A 21528-nucleotide genomic window follows, 5' to 3' on the forward strand; every position below is an offset into this window, starting at 1 on the left:
CATAGATACATTTATTTTATAAGTAGATTCAACCAGTGCTCAAACTTATTAGTTATTACTAACCAAAATTGTATACACTTGAAATGGAGTGCAAGGCATCGATGGACAGGCCATGGAGGGTGAGCCACACCACTTATACCCGTGAAGCCAACTAGTGTGCTGACACTCAAGCTAATAAGGGAAGAATATAGATGGAACATTATATTTATAGCAGAGGCAGGCCCTTCATAAAATATATTATCATAATATCAATATTTTGTATAGGATATATTATATCTTGTAATCTGTTCCTTTTGGGAATGAACTTCCCTTTTATGATTTTCTCCAAAAAAAATACACTGAATCTTTTTTTTCCCCCTAGATACATGCCGTTTGAAAGTAGAGGTTTTAGATCTCCAAGATAAGAGCATCTCTAATGCACTCTTTAAGCCCCTTTTTCTCCAAAATTTGGAAAGTGAAATTATAAAATCTCTTCCCAATTACCTCTCTACTTAGGTGCTTTTCTCATTTAGAGATCTACAATTGAAAAATCATTGTAGCTCCAATCCATTATTTTACCCTTCATTATTTTCCATCCAAATAAAAAAATTTCTCTCTTTTTGGGTGTTTGATTCTATTAGGAAAGAATAAATAGAGATTAAAGTACTTAGGGAAAATTTCACTTTAAAACCTTTACCCTTTGTTTGGGAGAAGAGAAATAGAATGGAATGAAGAGAATCATTTTAAAATATTCTTTCTATTCTCTTGTTTTGAAATTTTAATGGAGGAAATGAAAAAACCATTTCCTTGTTTAGGAGTTTAAATGAGAGAAAAGGAAATGGGTAGGAACAAACACTTATTCCTTCATTTTCCCTCAAAACCTTAAATATTCATTCCTCACAAAATTAGGAGGAATTGGAAGAAATAGAAAAATATCCATATACATTCTATTATTTATTTTTAAATAAGAGTACAATAGTATTATTATTATAAAGGAAATGCTAACGAGTGCCCTTAGGCACTGGTTAAGAATCCAATTAAAGAAATTTTTTTATGAGAAAAGAAAAAAAAAATAATGTTTTGACAGCTTTTTTCATTTATTATAAAAATGATGTCAAAACTTTCCTAAAATGAATTGTTAACGAGTGCTTTTAGGGCACTCGTTAGCATGACCCTTGTGGGGGGAAAGGCCTAATCTAACGTAGTGGGCCTAGAGCCCCATGTGAGGATTACTATGTGTCCGAAGAGAAGGAGGTGGTAAGGGCAAGGCCCATCTGGAAGAAGGATCCCCAGAAAAGAAAGATGGTTACAAACCGAGGAGATCGCCGTCCGTCCAAAGAGATTTTATTCCTCGGACGCAAATAATACGGATCAGTCGAACGTATAAAAGGTCAGAATGATCTTCCGAGCATTCCTACTGATCAAAATAAGCTCTGAGTATATCTGAAGACGATAAGAATGAGGAAATATTTAAAGGAAAAGCTGCTATCATCGTATTTAAAGCACTGCAGCAACTTTTCTGGCCGCATTTATGTGAAGAAGACCCTTGAACAGTGTAACATCACCTACCGCTACTCACAAAGAGCCAAAGGAGATAATTAACGTGACATATACTCAAGTAGGTTCACAGATAAAGTACAAGTGAACGATGGAAATGATTGGGAAGGAGGTTATATAAAAGAAAGAAGCTCCTGATAAGAGGGGGCGAAAAAAGACAATAGAAAAGAGAGAAATGCTTTATTGTAGTTCTAAGAACTGTAATCACTACATAATCAATGATTTGTCTCTTCGGACACCGGTTCATTTCATTTTTACGTGTAAATTCATGCTGGTTTATACTTGGGGGTTGTGATTAATTGTTGTCAATTCCATAGTCAATCTAGCTCTTTCACCCATTCTCTACAAATTCATTGTTTTGGGCTTGGGCCACAAATTCTAACCCTATAATTGGCGCCGTCTGTGAGAAGAGCTTGAGTATAAGTGGAAGCAACAGCAGTTGGTAATGGCGAAATCAGGGCGACAACCGGCAGAATCTGGGGCGTCCCAGCATATAGATCCTTTTCTCAATTTAGAGCAGAGACAAGATCGTGAAGGCAGTGTGCATACTACACACCCTGAGCGAAGTCAACCTTGTGGAAGAAGTCACGTGTCTCATGCAGAGAAGAATAACATGCAAATAGAAATTGAAAGGTTAAGAAGGGAGTTGCGCCATGCAAAAAGAAAACCTGTTTCTTCGCATTCTGATGAAGACTGGGATGACGAACAAGATATCACTTACGAACAGAGGTCTCGAACACCAATCAGTGAATCTTTTCCATACGAAGAAGAACACCGTCGCAAGAAGCAATCTCAAAGTCCATCACATGGAGGGGTGGGAAATGATGCTATGAGCAAGGCTTTAAATTAAATCCCTAGGTCACCTTTCACGCACAGGATTGAAGGAGCGAGACTTCCTCGGTGCTTTAACTAGCCAACCTTCACTATTTACAACGGTAAAACGGACCCCGTGGAGCATGTGAGCCATTTTAACCAAAGGATGGCTGTCTACTCCAGAGATGAAGCTTTGATGTGTAAGGTATTCCCTTCTAGTCTTGGACCTGTTGCAATGAGGTGGTTCGACAACCTGAAAGCAGATTCCATCAATTCCTACCAAAAGCTCACTCAAGCTTTTGGTTCACGTTTCGTCACATGCCGAAAAGTGGCCAAGCCCTTGTCTTCTCTGCTATCCTTAAGCATGCGTGAGGGTGAAACCCTAAAGGCATATTCAGATAGATATTGGGAGATGTTTAATGACATGGAAGGCAACTTTGATGCAATGGCCCTAGACACGTTCAAGCTGGCCCTCCCTACTGGTCATGGTTTAAGGACATCCTTATCCGGTAAACCTGTCACTAACATGCATCAGCTTATGGACCATATTGAAAAATATAAAAGGGTTAAAGAAGATCAGCAGCAAGGGAAGGGTAAGGATAAGGTTATCTCCCAGGACAGGAAGGATTTCAGGTCAGACCGTTACAACAACAATAAGCCACGGAGAGATTTCGCTGGGCAGTTGGGGTCAACAAATGCTCAAGTAGTCAATACAGTGTTCAAGGAGCCAGTTCATCAAGTTTTAGAAAAGATCAAGAATGAACCATTCTTTAGGTGGCCGAGTAAAATGGTAGGGAATCCTGAGAGGCGCAATCATAATCTCTATTGTCAATACCATCAAGACCATGCGCATACCACTGAAGACTGCAGAAGTTTATGGGACCATTTGGACTAGCTAGTCCGCGAAGGCAGGTTGAGGCATCTTTTGCACCACTCTAGTGGCCGAGGAGGTCAAATGAATTCTGAGTCTGGTAGGAATGATTCTGCCAAAACTCCATTAGGGATTATTAACGTCATTTTCGCAGCACTAGGGAGAACAGGGTCCTGGCCATCTAAAGTTATGTCAATGGCTCGGTTACCAGCAGGGGACATTGGTCGAGATCCGAGGAGCGCTAGACTGGCTGTCCCGCCAGTTTTAGGCTTTTCGGACTAAGATAAAGCTGGAACCATTCAACCTCATAACGACGCTTTGGTAGTCACCCTCAGAATCGGAGGATATGATGTGAAGAAAGTGACGGTGGACCAGGGTAGCGCGGTGGAGATTATGTACCCTGACCTCTACAAGAGGCTGAACCTCAAGCTTGATGACTTAACTCCATACTATTCCCCCCTAGTTAGCTTCGAGGGAAGGATTGTCACCCCGAAGGGCCAGATACGGCTGCCTATACAGATTGACTCAGAAGTAGTGGAAGTGGACTTCATTGTTGTAGATGTTTATTCCCCTTATACGGCAATTGTAGCCAGACCTTGGTTACATACGCTAGGGGCTGTTTCCTCCACTCTACATCAAAAAGTTAAATATCTATCCGAGGGGTGTGTTTGTGAAATCCGTGGAGATCAATCCTCGGCTAGACAATGTTTGGTGGCTGCCATACAACACAAGCCTAAAACTGAATCCTTGGTCAGGGCGGAGGGAGACTTATAGCAGTTAAGAAGTCGGTTGTCACCCGTCGAAGACCTTGATGAAGGCGCTAGATGCGAGGACATAGTAAAAGTTTTAATTGGGGGCAATCCTGAAAGGTACTTTCAAATCGGGTCTCAGATACCTCAACCAGAAAAAGAAGAGCTAATTGATTTCCTTAAAAGAAATATTGATGTATTTGCCTGGAGTGCTTATGAAGCCCCAGGAGTAGATCCAGAGTTCATCTGCCATCATTTGAGGGTCAACCCACTAAGTGTCCCCAAGAAGCAGCCTCCTCGACGGCCATCCAAAGAACATGTAGATGCAGTCAAAGAAGAAGTGATGTAACAGGCTAGAGCTATTAAAGAGGTTTTTTATCCCGAGTGGTTGGCAAATACTGTGGTGGTAAAGAAGAAGAACGGAAATTGGCAAGTTTGTATAGACTTCACGGACTTAAATAAGGCTTGTCCTAAGGATCCTTTCCCTATGCCGAAAATTGATCAGTTAGTAGATGTTACTGTCGGCCATCCTCAGATGAGTTTCTTGGATGCTTTCTAAGGTTACCATCAAATACCGTTAGCCCCAGATGACCAAGAGAAAACCGCTTTTGTTACCCCCATTGGTAATTACCATTATAAAGTGATGCCATTCGGTCTGAAAAATGCAGGTTCTACTTATCAGCAAATGATGACAAGGATGTTTGAATCACAATTGGGCAAAAACATTGAGGTCTATATAGACGACATGGTGGTAAAAAGCAAAGTTATTTCTGAGCATATGAAGGACCTTGACAACACTTTTGAAATCCTAAGAAGACATAGGTTGCGCTTGAACGCCTCTAAATGCTCATTTGGTGTAGGGTCAGGCAAATTTTTAGGTTACATGGTAACACATAGGGGAATTGAGATTAATCCCGATCAGATAAAGGCTATTCAAAATCTGCAGTCTCCTCGGAATCCAAAAGAGGTTCAGAAGTTAACGGGGATGACAACTGCTTTGAACCGATTCATCTCTAGGTCCGCGGATAGGTGTAAACCTTTCTTCTCGCTGATCAACAAGTGGAAGGGATTTGAATGGACTGAAGAATGTGCCTCAGCTTTCCAACAACTTAAAGACTACTTGGCTCGGCCACCAATTATGTCTAGCCCTGAACCAGATGAGGTCTTGTTTGCCTATATTGCGATGGTTCCCTATGCTGTAAGTTTAGTGTTAATAAGAGTGGACACGAAAATTGCCCTATTACTTCCAAGCACATACTGTCGTTGTGCTCACGCAACTCCCACTTAAGACCGTACTTTGAAGTGCCGACTGCATAGGGAGGATAGCCAAGTGGGGCACTATCTTAGGGGCTTTTGATATCAAGTACATGCCTCGCATTTCAGTCAAAGGGCAGATCCTTGTGGATTTGGTGGCCGAGTTCACGGAACCTAGCTTAGAAGAAATAACGACACAGAGGGACATGGATGGAAAATCGACTGGCATGATTTCTCAACAAGGTCCTGCCCGCTGGGAAGTGTATGTGGACGGTGCTGCGAATCGGAAAGGTTCTGGAGTAGGGCTAGTCTTGATATCTCCGGAGAGAATCATCATTGAAAAGTCATTAAGGCTAGATTTTAGGGCAACCAATAATGAGGCAGAGTATGAAGCCCTATTTATGGGAATGTCTATGGTCCAAAGAATGGGAGGAAAGGCAGTGGAGTTGTTCTCGGACTCAAGATTAGTTGTGGGCCAAGTACAGGGGGAGTTTGAAGCGAAGGATGAAAGAATGCAGGGATACTTGAATCGAGTTAAACGTCTGCAGTCGGAATTCGAATTTTTCAGCTTGCTACATGTTCCTAGAAGTAGTAACGCACATGCTGATTCTTTGGACACACTTGCCACCTCTTCGGCGCAAAATTTACCGAGAGTTATCCTCGTCGAGGACTTCATAAGCCCACCGAGACAGGAGGAGATGCAGTCCAAGTTCACCAGATTAGATCCAGTCTCTGCTGGATGGGCCCTATAGTCAAATTCTTGAAAGATGACACTCTGTCTGAAGAAATGGGGGAAGCTGACAAAATTCGAAGGAAGGCGACCAGATTTTGGCTGTCCGAAGACCGAAAATTATACAAACGATCCTATTCAGGACCATACCTATTATGTATTCATCCTGAGGTGACTGAGCTGCTATTAGAGGAGTTGCATAAAGGAATTTGTGGGAGTCACACTGGAGGTAGGACTTTGGCTCACCGAGCCATTACTCAAGGTTATTAGTGGCTGAACATACAAAAAGAAGCCCATGACTATGTAAAGAAGTGCGATCAATGTCAACAATTTGTGCCGAACATACACCAACTAGGTGGAGTCCTCAACCCACTATCTAGTCTGTGGCCGTTTGCTCAGTGGGGCTTGGATATAGTGGGTCCATTCCCAAAGGCCGCAGGAAACAGGAAGTACCTTCTAGTCGGCACAGACTATTTCACCAAATGGGTTGAAACTGAACCTCTGGCCAATATCCGAGATGTAGATGTGCAAAGATTTGTATGGAAGAATATCATTACTCGTTTCGGAATTCCTCATACTCTTATCTTGGACAATGGCCTACAGTTTGACAGTAAGGCGTTTTGAAATTATTGTAACAAATTGGGAATCACAAATAGATACTCTACCCCTGCCTATCCCTAGGGGAATAGGCAAGCAGAAGCAGTTAACAAAGTCATAGTTAATGGATTGAAGAAGAGATTAGACGATGCGAAGGGCAAGTGGGTGGAAGAGTTGCCACACGTGCTTTGGGCTTACAGAACTACGCCTCGCAGATCTACTGGAGAAACCCCTTTTTCGATGACTTATGGGGCTGAAGCTGTCATTCCTCTGGAAACTGGGTTCCCAACTCTGAAAACTAGTTCGTTCAGTCTGACCAGCAATGATGAACTTTTAGAAAGGAGTTTGGATTTGATCGAAGAAATGAGAGAAAATGCAATGGTTCGACTGGCACATTACCAGCAGAAGCTCAAGCAAGGCTATGATGCCAACATAAAGTTAAGGCCCCTAAAACCCGGTGATTTGGTACTCAGGAAAGTCGTGGGCACTGCGAAAAATCCAACCTGGGGGAAACTAGGACCAAATTGGGAAGGGCCAAATTGTATTACTTCAGGGGCTGGCATTGGGGCATACTTCCTGGAGGACTTAGATAGTCATGTAATACCACGCCCGTGGAATGTAAATAACCTTAAAAGGTACTATTATTAATCGAATCATTTATTTGGTCACTATGATAACTTGTCGTTCTTAATTGTTCTCTAAGTGTTTAAACTTAAATCCAATCATGCTTGTAGTCCTCGGACCAGATGATTTAGGTTAGTTAGCACTCCTTGATGGTTTTCTAAGTGTCTAAACATAAATCCAATCATGCCTGTAGTCCTCGGACCAAATGATTTGGGTTAGTTAACACTCCTTGATGGTTTTCTTGGTGTTTAAACTTAAATCCAATCATACTTGTAGTCCTCGGACCAGATGATTTGGGTTAGTTAGCACTCCTTAGTGATCCTCTAATTGTTTAAACTTAAATCCAATCATACTTGTAGTCCTCGGACCAGATGATTTGGAGTTAATTAACACTTCTGCGTTGTTATTACTAATGAAGGTTAACTCTGGAATGAATCTTGCCTGACACTCTTAACTGTGTTTAAAATCAACTCTAACCTATGCTAAGCTTCTTTGTGTATGTGCGAAAAAATCTATCAGACTTTTATAATACTTGTTGTATTTATTACTTAATAGCAATTTTTATGCACTGCCTTTCCGGAACCAATTTTAGTTATGTATATTACCAGCAGGATAGGGTGATTATGTTTATCTACATTACCATAATTATAAAGTACAATTATTTGTAGCAAGAATAAGTCATATGATATACACCAAAAGTTTAAAAAAAAAAAAAAAGAAAAGAAGAAGAAACCGTCTCAAAACAGGATAGTCTACAATCCCTTACATGTAAAAAATAATAATAAACAACAACAGATGAAAAAATAATAAAGGTACAAAAGAAAAACCCTAAGTATCTAAGTCTTTGTCTGAAGGATCACAGGGTCATCGGCCTGGCTCATCTGAGTAACAGCAGTTGTTGAAACCTGATCCTTAGGCTCTGAAGAAGTTTTCTCTTTTTCCGAGTTCTTGCCCTTGTCCTTGGATGGTTCAGCTGGTTTGCTCTGAGCACCCGGTTGACCAGACTCCTTGGAGACCTCAAGCGTGGTTGGAGGAACATGGCTGACCAAGGATTGCTCCGAAGCTTCTGGGAGTTGTGTTGGGGGAGGAGGATCAGACTCTGGGAGCACTCAGATGTCAGGATCGTAGTAAATGCTCCCAGGCAGCCTCAACTCAGAATCAGCAGGCACCCCGACAGCATCGAGTGTTTTACCCCAGGTTATGTCGCAGTAATCTCGGCTGACTGAGGCGAACTGCTCCGTTAAACCTTTCTCGGTCACATCCACCCCCAGCTGGTATGCCGCTTTCTTTTCGACTTCGGTTGCCTCCTTGGCCAGCTGAACGTTCCTCTGAGCCTGCTTGGTAGCCTCCCTGGCCTTCTGGAGTTCGGCGCGAAGTTCCTTCACAAGCGCTTTCTCAGAGGCCAAATTGGTCTGAGTCTCATTTAGTAGCTTGCATTGGGCTTCGGCCTGGCTCTCAGCATTTTGGAGGCCAGTATTGAGGCTGTTCCTTTCCTGGGTCACCTCTTTGAGCTACTCGAAGATCTGAGTGAACTCCTCTTTTAAGTTGACCAAAGTTTTTTCTGCTTCGGACCGAGAGTGGGCCTCCGCTTGGGCTTCGACGTAGGCTTTTCTATTCCACTCTTTGGCCATGAAGACTTGCTGGGTGATCTGCACATTAAAGTAAGAATGTTAGCATAAAATAAGCAGAAGATTAGCATGCCAACTGAAGAATGTGATAAGCTTACTTACCATGGCCAGGTCCCTCTTCAGGGACATGAAGAGTTCATACTGGCTAAAGCGCCTATATGACTCCATGTCTCGGGGGAGGAGCAACGGTTGCTCCAAGGCTTCAACTACCAGCCCTGCTCTTCCCCTATCATAGTTTCTAATGGAGGTCTCCTAAGAAAAATGAACACCATCCAGCTCCAATCTGGGAGACCACGTGCGTTGCCCTCGGCGCACGTCAGCCGCAAGAGGCTCCTCCCGACTCTCTACGGATGAGGCCCTCTTGCTCCTGTGGTCCCTCACCACCTTTTGTTGTTTTGTGGTTTTTGGTGGCACCACCACCTCCCTCTCCTCAGGTTCGAGAGGCTTCTTTTTTTTCAAGTCTGGTACTGACTTTAAGCCTGGATCAGGAACCTGAGGTGGTGGTGGAGGCAAGTTCACCACTAGTTGGGAAGTCCCAGTCCCTTTGGGCTCAGCCTTTTTGCCCCTCATCTTCAACAGAGCTTTCAAATCTAACATTTCTTCTTCTTCCGAAGAGTCCTCTGGAAGAGTGGTTATCAGAATTGTGGGGTGGACGCCGGATTGCCTGTCAATCTCCTCCTCGGAATCTGAGGAGGGTATCACCTGCACTCCCCCTGAAGCTTCTCCTTCGAATTTGAACTTGTCTATGTGTTCTTCTAATGAAGAGGACGAAAAGCCGACCTTCTCACCTATGACCACCGGTTCAATGGGGACTTATTGAACTGGTTAGATCAGCAATGGAACACCCTGTGGATTTGGGTGTGGAACAAGCTCAAGATCGTATGGCGCTAAAAAATGACGCAGAGCGACGTCTATTCGCCAAAGCTGGTGATCACCTTGTGTAATGGCGTTGCCGACCGGTTGAATATCCATTTTCTTTGGTGTGTAGCCGAGTATGAGAGGGACGGACCGGAGCTGTCCGTCTTCGCTCACAAATATCTCCGAGCGTAATAGATAATTAAGGGTAGTAGTGTTGGTAAGGCTAAGTCGAGAAGAAGTATGTGCTTTATCTGTAAAAAAGATAGTAAAAAAAAAAAAACAAAAAACAAAAAAACAAACAAACCTGATCAAAAAATTGAAATATGACAGCATAAAGAAAAAAAAATAAAATAATAGGTTATGAAGAGTGAAGATCCTAAGCCTATTGTTAAAAATTCTAAGTCTAGGAAGTCACACCTGGCTCTCTTACCTCGGTCGGACAGTGTAGACCGTCATCCTATGCACCCGAGACGATTAGATAGTCGTCTTTCATCCCTTTATTTGACTTGGGAAGGCAGGAGAGCAGTCTAACGATGTCGGATTAGGATTTAAGGTAATATCCCGCCCCTTTTTGGCTATGACACTCATACATATGTACCAGGTCACGCCAGGTCAACCCTAATCCTAATTGTAGGTTCAAGGCATCGATAGCTCCTAGGATCCTAAAGGTATTGGGCACGCATTACTCAGGAGAGAGTCTATGGTTGCGAAGGTAGTTCATGGTGATGGAACCCATTAGGAGGGTCATTCTCCCTTCGATGAAGGCTATCATTGGGATTATGACCTCCCCCTCTCTTCGGTTCATTAGTATCCGTTCTGGAGGGCAATACCTCAGATTTACCCCTCGCGGTATGCCATAAGTCCGCTTAAATTCCTCTATCAACTCTGGACTATCGGCGAGGTATTGGAATCTACCCATTTTTAAGGAATAATTAAAGCAGTACCCAAGAAGCGGGGGTTTCGAAGGTTGAAAATACTAGCCGAGAAGAAAATAAGGGGCTAAGGATGCCGAAACTTACACAGACGAGAGTGGAGAATGATCTCTGAACTCAAAGTGGACTTTTGGTAGATTCTGGGAAGAAAGAAGACAGAAAATCGAAGAAGGTTGAAGGATTTTGAATGAATGAGTTCGCTGGGTATTCTGAGGATGCGTAAAGTAAAGAAAAATAACCTTCTCTAAGGGCTTATATACGGGGGCAGGTGAAAGGATGTAGTTCATCCTGTCCAAATCCCGAAGAAGAGCCTTGTCCGTTGGATCAACAATCCACCGTTGGATGCAAAAGACAAAACGCCGCCTGGAGTAATTAATACAATGCTTTGGGAATACGGAACTGACAGCGGCAATAATGAAGCGCTTGTATCTATGCCTGCGCACATGCAAACTTGGGTATTTATGAGCTCTCTTCAAACTTTTTATTCCTTTTCATTGCGTGGCGGGTCAAAATCTTACTCTTTCTCCTCGGATGCGAGGGAAAAATTAAAATTTTGAGGGGCTATTGTGGGGGGGAAAGGCCCAATCTAACGTAGTGGGCCTAGAGCCCCATGTGAGGATTACTGTGTGTCCAAAGAGAAGGAGGTGGTAAGGGCAAGGCTCATCTGGAAGAAGGATCCCCAGAAAAGAAAGATGGTTATAATCCGAGGAGATCACCGTCCGTCTGAAGAGATTTTATTCCTCGGACGCGAATAGTACGGATCAGTCGAACGTATAAAAGGTCAGAATGATCTTCCGAGCATTCCTACTAATCATGATAAGCTCTGAGTATATTTGTAGACGATAAAAATGAGGAAATATATAAAGGAAAAGCTGCTACCACCGTATTTAAGGCACTGCAGCAACTTTTTTGGCCGCATTTATGTGGAGAAGACCCCTGAACAGTGTAACCTCACCTACCGCCACTCACAAAGAGTCAAATGAGATATTTGACGTGACACATACTCAAGTAGGTTCACAGATGAAGTACAAGTGGACGATGGAGATGATGGGGAAGGAGGTTATATAAAGGAAAGAAGCTCTTGATAAGAGGGGGGGGAAAAAAGGCAATAGAGAAGAGAGAAAGGCTTTACTGTAGCTCTAAGAACTGTAATCACTACATAATCAATGATATGCCTCTTCGGACACTAGTTCATTTCATTTTTACATGTAAATTCATGCTGGTTTATACTTGGGGGTTGTGATTAACTGTTGTCAATTTCATAGTCAATCTAGCTCTTTCACCAATTCTCTACAAATTCATTGTTTTGGGCTTGGGCCACAAATCTTAACCCTACAACCCTTGTTATAAAGTGATTCCATTCAATTTCTTTTATGTTACTTCCAAATAAGGTTATTTACATTTTATTAATTTCTATTCCTTTATTTAAAACATCCAAATAAGATTATTTAATTTTATTCAATTTTTTCCCAATTCCATTCCATTATCTGAATAAAATTCCTTTATAATTTATTCATTCCATTATATTATATTCCTTTATGAACTCCCAAAGGACACAAACAAAGCATTAAAGTTCTAAGCAACAACTATTACATGAAAATCAAGCAAGACACTAAGAATAATGTTCCTACGCTTCACATGAATGGTGGTCTCACCATAAATATGTTTCCAATCCCCATAAGGCCTCAATATTTCTCCGAATATATTTTTTTGCCATTCCCAAGACCTCAATTTCAAGCTTCATTTTATGTGATAGCAACATCACTCAAACCATTCTTTTCATAATAGCCCCCCAGTTTTAGCATCAATAGAGGGGCCCGTTTGGTTTGTGTTTTCAAACAACATTTTTTAGTTTTTAAACAGCATTTTACGCATTTCAATACACTTTTTTATCCACACATATTTTAAAAAACTTCAAAAACATATGCCACTATTGCAAAAACATTCACAGGTTGCGGGATCCCGTATGTTTTGCATTCATATACTCGAACCCGACTTCCCACTTGGGGACCAGCTAGAGGTACCACCCCGACTAGAGGTTGGGTGGTAGTGAAGGGCACTAATCTGCCTAAATGATTGGTTGAAAGACCAAATGAAAATTGCCAGTGGACCACCAGTGTGTGCTGTGTCAACTGTCAACACTCAGTGCTGCAAAATTTGGCAAATAATTTATTTATTTATTTTTTGATAAGTAAAATTTGACAGATTAGTTTCTTTGGAACTATTAATTTATTGAGGAGTTAATGGTATTTCAACAGTCAAAAAATAGTAAACAATACAAATGGATTACTTGAACATGTAAAAGGAGGTAATAAGAACAATTAAAGCATAGGCATGGAAAGTAAAAGATGCAGATCTTGTGGAAATTCCTGTTAAAAAAGGAAAATAGTAGAGACCATATAGTATATCTTAAGTATTCTGAAAACCTAAGGCGTTTTTTCTTAAACAGAAAATTGATTCTTCAAAAAGCTTAAACGATAAAGTTGTGAATAATTTGAATGATCCCCTTGATAACATACTGATGTTTAATTGCAGTAGGCTACAAACAGGGGAGTATATTTCAAATGTCTTTTAGCCTGATAGGCTGTATTTAATACAACAAAGGGCAAACAAATAGATTTTTTTCGAAATGCAAGAGCCTATAGTTTTAAGCACTTTATTATATATTACAGCCATACTAACAAATGGGGAAAACTAGCCAAAACGGAGATTACACCATTTACATTAAATGAGTCTCCAAAAACTTACCACGAGATGTAGAAATCCTGAAACCACTTTCTCATGCTTCATCCATCACTGCTCCAAAGTTACATGGAATCATTCTCTGGCTTACCAAAAACAATGGAAATTCATCTTCTTGTTCAGAAAAACTATGGTCCTTGGACATACTCTTTAATCCTTGACAAGCCTGGTACATCAACCACCTGTCCTTGGGCCATGAAACCACACAATTGCATGCAATTTTCAGTAACTTCAAAATTTCCTCATCGTACCCTTTTCCACAAAGTTTCCTACTGATGGCATCTTTTATTCGACCAGAACTAGAGAGCTGATTCACCCAATCCACCAGCTTTCCCTTAAATCCATCCTCAACATTGCTCGCTTCAAGAGTTTTTTGCCCAGTCACCAATTCAAGAAGCACCACTCATAAGCATCCCCTTCAGTGAAGCAACCATTGTGCTCGTGTACTCCGGAGCTACATTGATCAATCACAAACTACGGTGTCAATTTCAAAAATTTCTAGTTTAGGCCTTACATTGCAAATGACCCTATAGTTTAAATTTAGGAAAATAAATTGGACAAAAGGAATACATGAAGCAATTTATGGGCAGTCTGTGGCAGCTTAGGCTCCTCTGGTGATGAACTTCCTTTGTCCTCTTACTCTAAAAAATCAAATTCCATAAAGAATTTAAAAACCAAAAAATTAAAAACTATGAAGTATTTTGTTTTCCCAATAAAACATTGAACAAAAAAGAGAATTCAACCAATTTACAAGTTTAGCTATATTGGCAAGTCTCTCATTTTCACACCCAAAAAAAAAAAATGCTCAACGTTTATATCTTCAAAGGGCAAACAAATAGGTTTTTTTTTTTTCCCCAAATGGAAGAGCCTATAGTTATAAGCAGTTTATTATATAATACAGCTATACTGACAAATGGGGAAAACAAGCCAAAATGGAGATTACACCATTTACATTAAGAGTCTCCAAAAACTTACCAAAGTTACATGGAATCATTCTTTGGCTTACCAAATAACGGTGGAAATTCATCTTCTTGTTCAGAAAAAATCTATGGTACTTGGAAATTCATCATTCTCTCTTTTGCACTTCCTTTGGCCTCTTACTCTAAAAAATCAAATTCCATACAAGAATTTAAAAACCAAAAATACAAAATTTTGAAACTAGTGAAAGTTTTAAAACTATGATTATTTGTTTTCCCAATAATTCAGAGAAATCATTGAACAAAGAGAATTTTTTTTTTATTTATCAAAAATATTTTCTCTTTGTTCAATGATTGAATTATTGGGAAAACAAATAACTACAAGCTTAGCTACATTGGCAAGTCTCTCATTTTCACAAAAAACCAAAAGAACTTAAAAATGCACAACATTTATATCTTCAAATTCTCTTCCTTTTCTCACTTTTCTCAGCTACCATACAGAATGTGAACCAAAAAAAAAAAAAAAATTAAATCCAACTAACTACAATTAGTACAATCACTTGGCTTAGTTTTATGGAAAATGCTAATGAGTGTCCTAATTACTAATCCATTTAAAGAAAGTTTTTATGAGAAATGAAAAAAAGTAATTAATATTTTAACAACTTTGTTCATTTTCCATAAAAATTGTATTAAAACTTTTCTAAAATAGATTATTAATGAGTGCTCTAAGGGCACTCATTAGCATGACCCTAGTTTTATTTGCAAGTCTCATTTTCAATTTTTCACAACCAAAATAATATAAAACGCACAACAATTTTTTATACCATTATTTTTTCAATTTTCTCAGCAATCGAACAGAACTCGTAGAGAGAACGTTAGGAGGAGGTTCGGATAAGAGTTCGCGAGAATGAAAACAATGAAACCACCGCCATTGCTTTATGAAAGCCCAATTCAATTCTAGCCCAGTTAGTTTTTTTATTTTTTTTATTTTTTGAGAAACTAGCCCAGTTAGTTAGCTTCATGGATATTGGAGGGGTTTTTACTTTTTACAGTTTACTAGTCCTTTTTTCTTTTTCTTTTTTTTTCTTCTTTTAGGATAGTTTATTTTACATTTGCTAGGGGTCGAGCCCAGTTTGCTCAAAGTGGAGCTTTATTGGTATGAAGTTCCAAAGCCCAAGCATGAGCGTGACTGTGTGAGACTGAGAGCATCTAGACAAAATTATTATTATTATTATTATTATTATAGATTTTTTTCTTAGTTACCTTTTTAAAGTTTCATAATTATTTATTATTACTTCTTACAATAAATTATACTTACTTCTTTAATATAAACATTTTATTGACGACATATATCTTCAATATTCTTGAAATTTTGCAAACATGAAGAATAAAATAAAAATATATAATTCAATGATTAAATTTTCAAAATTCACATCTAATAAAAAAATATAAAAGGAATTTGAAGGATTTTTCTCTAAATTAATTTGGAAAGAAACATTTTCCCATGACATGTAGTTTAGGTGACCAACCCCCAAGCTTTTGATTCCTGTAAGAACATTCCTTTTGTTTGATGTCATTTGAAGTCTTAATAGTCACTTATGTAATTAAGCTTCTTCAACCTATATGGCTTTTGTGCAAAAGGGCAGGGATGGAGTGTAACTAGGGGGTCCCCAAGGGATGTGCCCCTGGGAACTACCCAAGCTTTTTGCACAATCGGTCATTTGTGCCATCTCAATAGTTACTTATGTAATTAAGCTTCTTCAACCTATAGGGCTTTTAGTGTGATAGGGCAAGGATGGAATGTAAATAGGGGGTTCCTGGGGGATGTGCCCCCGGGAATTACTCAAGTTTTTTGGACAATTGATAATTTAACATGATATTAAAGCAAGAGTGGAGGAGACAAGGGTGGAAATAACCAAGCTTTTCTAGACAATCGGTAATTTAACATGGTATCACAACAAGAGTGGGGTCGTTAATTTAACATGATATCAAAGCTAGAGTGGAAGAGACAAATGATCGAATTCAGGACCTCCTACTCTGATACTATGTTAAATTAACGATTATCCTAAAAACTTAATCTATTGAAATGTGGTAAATTTAATTATTTTAACCACACAATTCTACTAGCTTTCAACACCCACCAAAGTTTGATCTTTTACTGGATTAAAAAAAATTATTAAAAAAAAAAAAAAAAAAAAAACTTAAATTTTGAAGGGAGCTAAGTTGGTCGTTGACTCGTTGGTGGTCTTTGAGCTTCAGATATATATGAGCGAACGAAAAAGGAAAAAGAATCCAAAATAATCTCATATTTTGAAGTAAGGTGTGCTTTGTCAGATTGGGTTTTTGAGCAGACAGTGAAAGGCCATTGACAAAGTCACAAAGGTATTGTGTTTTGTAATTAAAAAGTAAAGGGTAAAATAGGGATTTTGAGAAAAAAATGTAAGGGTATTTTGAGAAGAAGACAGATTTTTGGAGTTAAATTTGTTCTTTTAGAGAGTATATTGTGAAAGACAAAGTTTGGGGACAAACTTGGTTGCAGCAAATTTGTAGCCTCAACAATAGGAAGATGACATATGTTATAGAATCTTATAGATTCTTTTACTAGTGTTGGTTTTTCCCATGTTTGAAGATAAAGTAATTTTGTAGCTCACAACTTTGCTAGATATGTTAGTTATTTATTGATGTTGATGAAAAACGTTACTTCACATCTCAATCTTAATAAGATTTGAGAAACTTTTCAAAAAATAAAAAAGTTAATTATAAAAAAATTACAAATCCTTTATTAAAAGAATCAGAGTTCGAGTCCCCCCTCACTTATTGTTATAAATATCAAATTCTATAAAATAAATAAATAAATAAATAAAAAGACAATTAAGAGATAATTTTTGTCCAAAATTTTGGGATCATCCAAGCCATAAAGAAACGTATGACAATGTTTCAGAAAAAGAAAAATCCACGATGTATTTCAAATTTTCAATAGAAAATTGTGGTATATTTTATAAAATGGTAAACATTTCAAGTCCGACCTTTGCTTGTGAATAGTCATTCTGAAGGGAGTTTCACGATATTTATATAGGACCAAATTACTTCAATCAAAGATTCAAATGGTCGAATTTCAGGTAAATCTCAATTAAATTTGGTTAATCCAATCAAAATTGATCGAAATCAACAAGAAACTTGGGCAGATAAAATTTGCTTAATCTCTTTATTCAAGACTTAAATTTTTGTTAAAATTTAAAAGTCGATAAAATATGGTATCAACATTTATTTTGGCAACAATAGGTAGAGATCAAAGCAACAAAGCTATTGATTTTTCCCAGTTTCCTTTTGTTTTTCAATGCTATGTTTAGGATGTAATATAATTGGGTTTAGTCAGAGAGTGCCAGTGCAGTAAATCTAAATGTCTATATCTTAAATAACACCTTCTGTTTATTATTAAAAAACATTAACAATAACAACAAATGGCCAACCTCGGAAACAAGAAAAAACAAGAAAATATAAAAAATGACTTTAAAAAAGGAAGACCAAATTGAGAGAGAGTCTAAAGACAAGTGAAGTAACAGATCCTAAGCTTAAGGAAAGTAGTAGGATACATTAGCCTTTCAATAAAAGCACTTCACTCACCAAATTTTTTAAGTTAATGGATGAGGAACCAAGTGGACCTGTGGCCTCTTCGGCCAATTTTTTCCACTCCATGGCCTTTTTCTTCATTTTCTTTCCCTTATCTCCTTCCAACAATTCTCTTACAATCTTCTCTACTTCCTCTCTTTTGACATCAAAGTCAATTTCCATGCCGATGGCCCATTCATTGCAAGTATACTTGCAGTTCATTTGTTGATCTGAAAAGAATGGTAAGCAAAGCATTGGCACTCCTGCACACACACTTTCAATGGTTGAATTCCAGCCACTATGTGTCAAGAACCCTCCAATTGAGGGGTGGTTTAGCACTTCCTCTTGAGGGCACCAACTAGTTATTAGACCTCTCTCATTAATTTCCTCCTGAAATTCAGGTGACAAAATCGTTGATCCACCTTCAACTAAGTCAGGCCTAATTATCCACAAAAATGGGTGCTTACAATTTGCGAGTCCCCAACCAATCTCAATCAATTGCGATGGTGTCATGACAACTATGCTACCAAAACTCACATATATCACTGAGTTGGGTGCCTTTGAATTAAGCCAATTGAGGCACACGGTTTCTTCCTTCCATAAACCATATCCAATTGATTCCAAATTATCATTTGATAAGTGATTGAGTTGTGGTTCTAGAGGGCCAATAGCATATACATGAGGAAACATGGTAGAGAGAGCATGCAAAACTTCTTGCTCTAACTCATCGAATGTGTGAACAATAATTCCTGAAGCACTAGGAGCTCTCTCTGCTGCATCAACAACAGATCTAAAAACAATTTCATTTGGATCAATGGTACTTACAAAGCTAATTGGAAGATCCCTTAAACGTATGTCTCTCATACCAGGAATCCAGTCTATAATTGTGTCAAGATATCCATTTGTCAGATAGCTCTCATCTGCAAAGACAAAAAAGTTTTCAGCATACAATGATTAATTACAATAAAATAATGCAAGATTTCAATTGGATTTTGCACTTTTTGTTACACCTTTAATAGGTATGATGCCTTTGTCCTTTAGAGAAGGAAGCTGCAGAACTCCCATTAAGCTGCAAGCAGAGATAGAGAAGAACATCACAACAGGGATTTTGAATTCTTGAGCAGCAGTAATTGTAAACGGCATGAAACCATCTGAAACAATACAAGTAACTGGAGGATTATTTGAAGTTGCACTGTTGAGTTTTACAAGGAGGTCAGAAAATGGAGCCAAGAAATTGTTCATAATGGATTCATTAAGAGAAGGGATGTCTTGGGTGGCATTGATATCTGATGGAGGAAGGCCATCAGGGATGGTTTCGAATCGAAAGTCAGACAAGCCATCTAAGGAGTTGGGACCTCTGGATTTCATAAAACGTTTGTGGTCGAACTCAGTGTTCACAAAGGTTATGTAAAACCCTTCATGGTGGAGAAGCTTTGAAAGCTTTAGCATTGCCTTCATGTGACTTTGAGCTGGGCATGGAATACAAACTGCATGAGGCTTATCAGCTACTTGTGTCTTTGAATCCATTTCCTTCGTTCTGTAGTGCATATGCCTAGTCTTATAATATATACATTCACTTCCTTGGACGCCAAACATCTGAGAAATATCCAGCTGCTGCTCTTTGACTCTTATCTTCCTTGAACGCCAAACATATGAGACTGCTCTTTGACTCTTCTCTTCCTTGGACGCCAAACATATGAGACATAACCAGCGGCTGCTCTTTGACTCTTTCAAATAATGGACAACTTTTTCTCTTTTTGCTTAATAAAGAATGACTACCAACAATAGTTTGTCACATAATAAGCGTATATGCCCATTCATTATATCTTATAATATACTTTATCTTCCTTTTGTGTGCTTGACAAGTGACAAGTCACTGACAACCCATGTGAACATCATTCAAAAATTCAAACTCTGCCTCTTTTGTTTTTTTAATATAACATTATAACTATTTAATACTTATTTGATTTGTGTGCTCTGCCCACACATTAAAATACTACAAATACAATGACTAAGACTATTTATTTGAGACCTATTTTAGTATTATTATTAATACATCAATATCAATTTTATTTATTTATTTATTAGAACATTTATAGCAGTGGAACTAAATTTTTAACTTTTTAGCATCATAAAAAGTCACTTTATCTATTTTACATTCTCACATCCTACAGCAGCGATTTTATTTTAGCTTTTAATACAATAAAATAATATAAACACTACAATTAAATAATATTTCATTCAACCACCAACACACAACCACAACCACCATCAAACCCATAAAAATCATGGTTTTCAAACCCGGACCGTTCATTGAACCGTAAAAGGAAGAGGTTCAAGGTTTTTGAGGTCGAACCGAAGTTGAACCGGGGTTGAACCGTGATGACGTCATAATTAATTTAATAATTATTTAAAATATAAATTAATAAATTAAATTAATACAAATAAAATAAATAAAATAAAACAATCAAATTAAATATTTTTTCATAAAAATTTCATAATTTATTTAACGTGCCATTTTATTAACAAACACAAAACAATAGGTGGGTGATGCACTTAGATATTTTGAACAAGAAATGAAGTATAATAATAATAACATAAAAAGCTCTCTTTTCCATTCCATGTTGACAAGTCTGGTTGTAGTACAAAATTTTGAATTAAAGTAGGATTGTCCAATCAAAGCGCGTGGGTGATGGGTGGCTCTACAACTTCAGACTTTGCTTAGTTATATACTCTACCTCTACCTAACACGTGGCATTGTCTGCTTGGTTCTACAACACCAGGCTCTACTTAGTTCTAACCCGTGGCATTTTCATTTAATACCCCCACCTACCTCCACTTTCTTTTCATCTTATCCGTTTATCTCATTGTTCTCTACATTTCAGTCTTTTCTTTTCTCTTCATCAGTTTTTAAGTCTACTCTCTCTTCTGCAGACGCGGAAGTTTAACTCTACTCTCTCTTCTGCATCAATGGCGACGCAAGGTGTAATCTACCAAAAAAAATATTGCCTTCTGTGTTGGGCCATAAGTAGGATTTCTTTCTAGTAATTTACTAAGAATGTTTTTCTCTTTTTTTCCTTAATTTTATTCCTATATATGGGTCGCCAGTCGGTTTTGAAAATCAGCTCCAACTGTGTCACTGCACTGGCGTCGAAAAGGTCATCAAGTTCCGTTTGCTGGCATCGACTCGTTCAGTCGGCCCAAAGCTCGGTACGGTTTGGTCGGTGAGGATCGGTTTTTTTTTTTTTTTTTAAATGTTCAGACCGTGAGAAGCGGTCTGATCACGGTTCTCAAAACCGTGAGGTCCGACCGCGGTTCGCACGGGTCCCTGCTTTTCTCACCTAGAACGGTTCTTGAGACTAAATGAACCGCAAAAATGAACGGTTCAAGGTTTTTCCGGTCGGACCGTACGGTCCGGTCCGGGTTTCAAAACCATGATAAAAATCACTGCACAACCACAACCCCGTCGTGCCCATCAAAACCTGGACCCTGGATCTCAAGACCAGCCATCTAACTGTAACCTACACCTCCTTCCCTTGGTTTTCACCTCCCTTAACAAGGCTATTTATTTGCCTCTATTTCATCATGCTAAAGATATCTTGATATGGTCAGGTCCCTATGGGATTTTGTTCAATAAAGGAAGCTTTTCATTTTCTTAATTCTAAAAA

General features: G+C 38.7%; 2 protein-coding genes across 2 annotated transcripts; one reads left to right on the forward strand and one right to left on the reverse strand.

The window, feature by feature from the left end:
- The first annotated feature begins 2713 nt into the window (after positions 1 to 2713).
- On the forward strand, positions 2714 to 3244 carry LOC136068759 (uncharacterized). Its single transcript, XM_065776289.1, has one exon. It carries the CDS (start codon positions 2714 to 2716, stop codon positions 3242 to 3244), a length of 531 nt encoding a protein of 176 aa, XP_065632361.1.
- A 14412-nt stretch (positions 3245 to 17656) lies between these two features.
- LOC112027750 (7-deoxyloganetin glucosyltransferase) lies at positions 17657 to 19420 on the reverse strand. Its single transcript, XM_024060400.2, has 2 exons — positions 18871 to 19420; positions 17657 to 18780 (listed from the first exon to the last, which is right to left on the reverse strand). Exons 1-2 carry the CDS (start codon positions 19406 to 19408, stop codon positions 17846 to 17848), a joined length of 1473 nt encoding a protein of 490 aa, XP_023916168.2. The 5' UTR covers positions 19409 to 19420; the 3' UTR covers positions 17657 to 17845.
- Between the last annotated feature and the right edge of the window lie 2108 nt (positions 19421 to 21528).

The sequence above is a fragment of the Quercus suber genome, unplaced genomic scaffold (assembly GCF_002906115.3).
Source record: "Quercus suber isolate HL8 unplaced genomic scaffold, Cork oak 2.0 scaffold_132, whole genome shotgun sequence".
Classification (NCBI taxonomy): Eukaryota; Viridiplantae; Streptophyta; class Magnoliopsida; order Fagales; family Fagaceae; genus Quercus; species Quercus suber.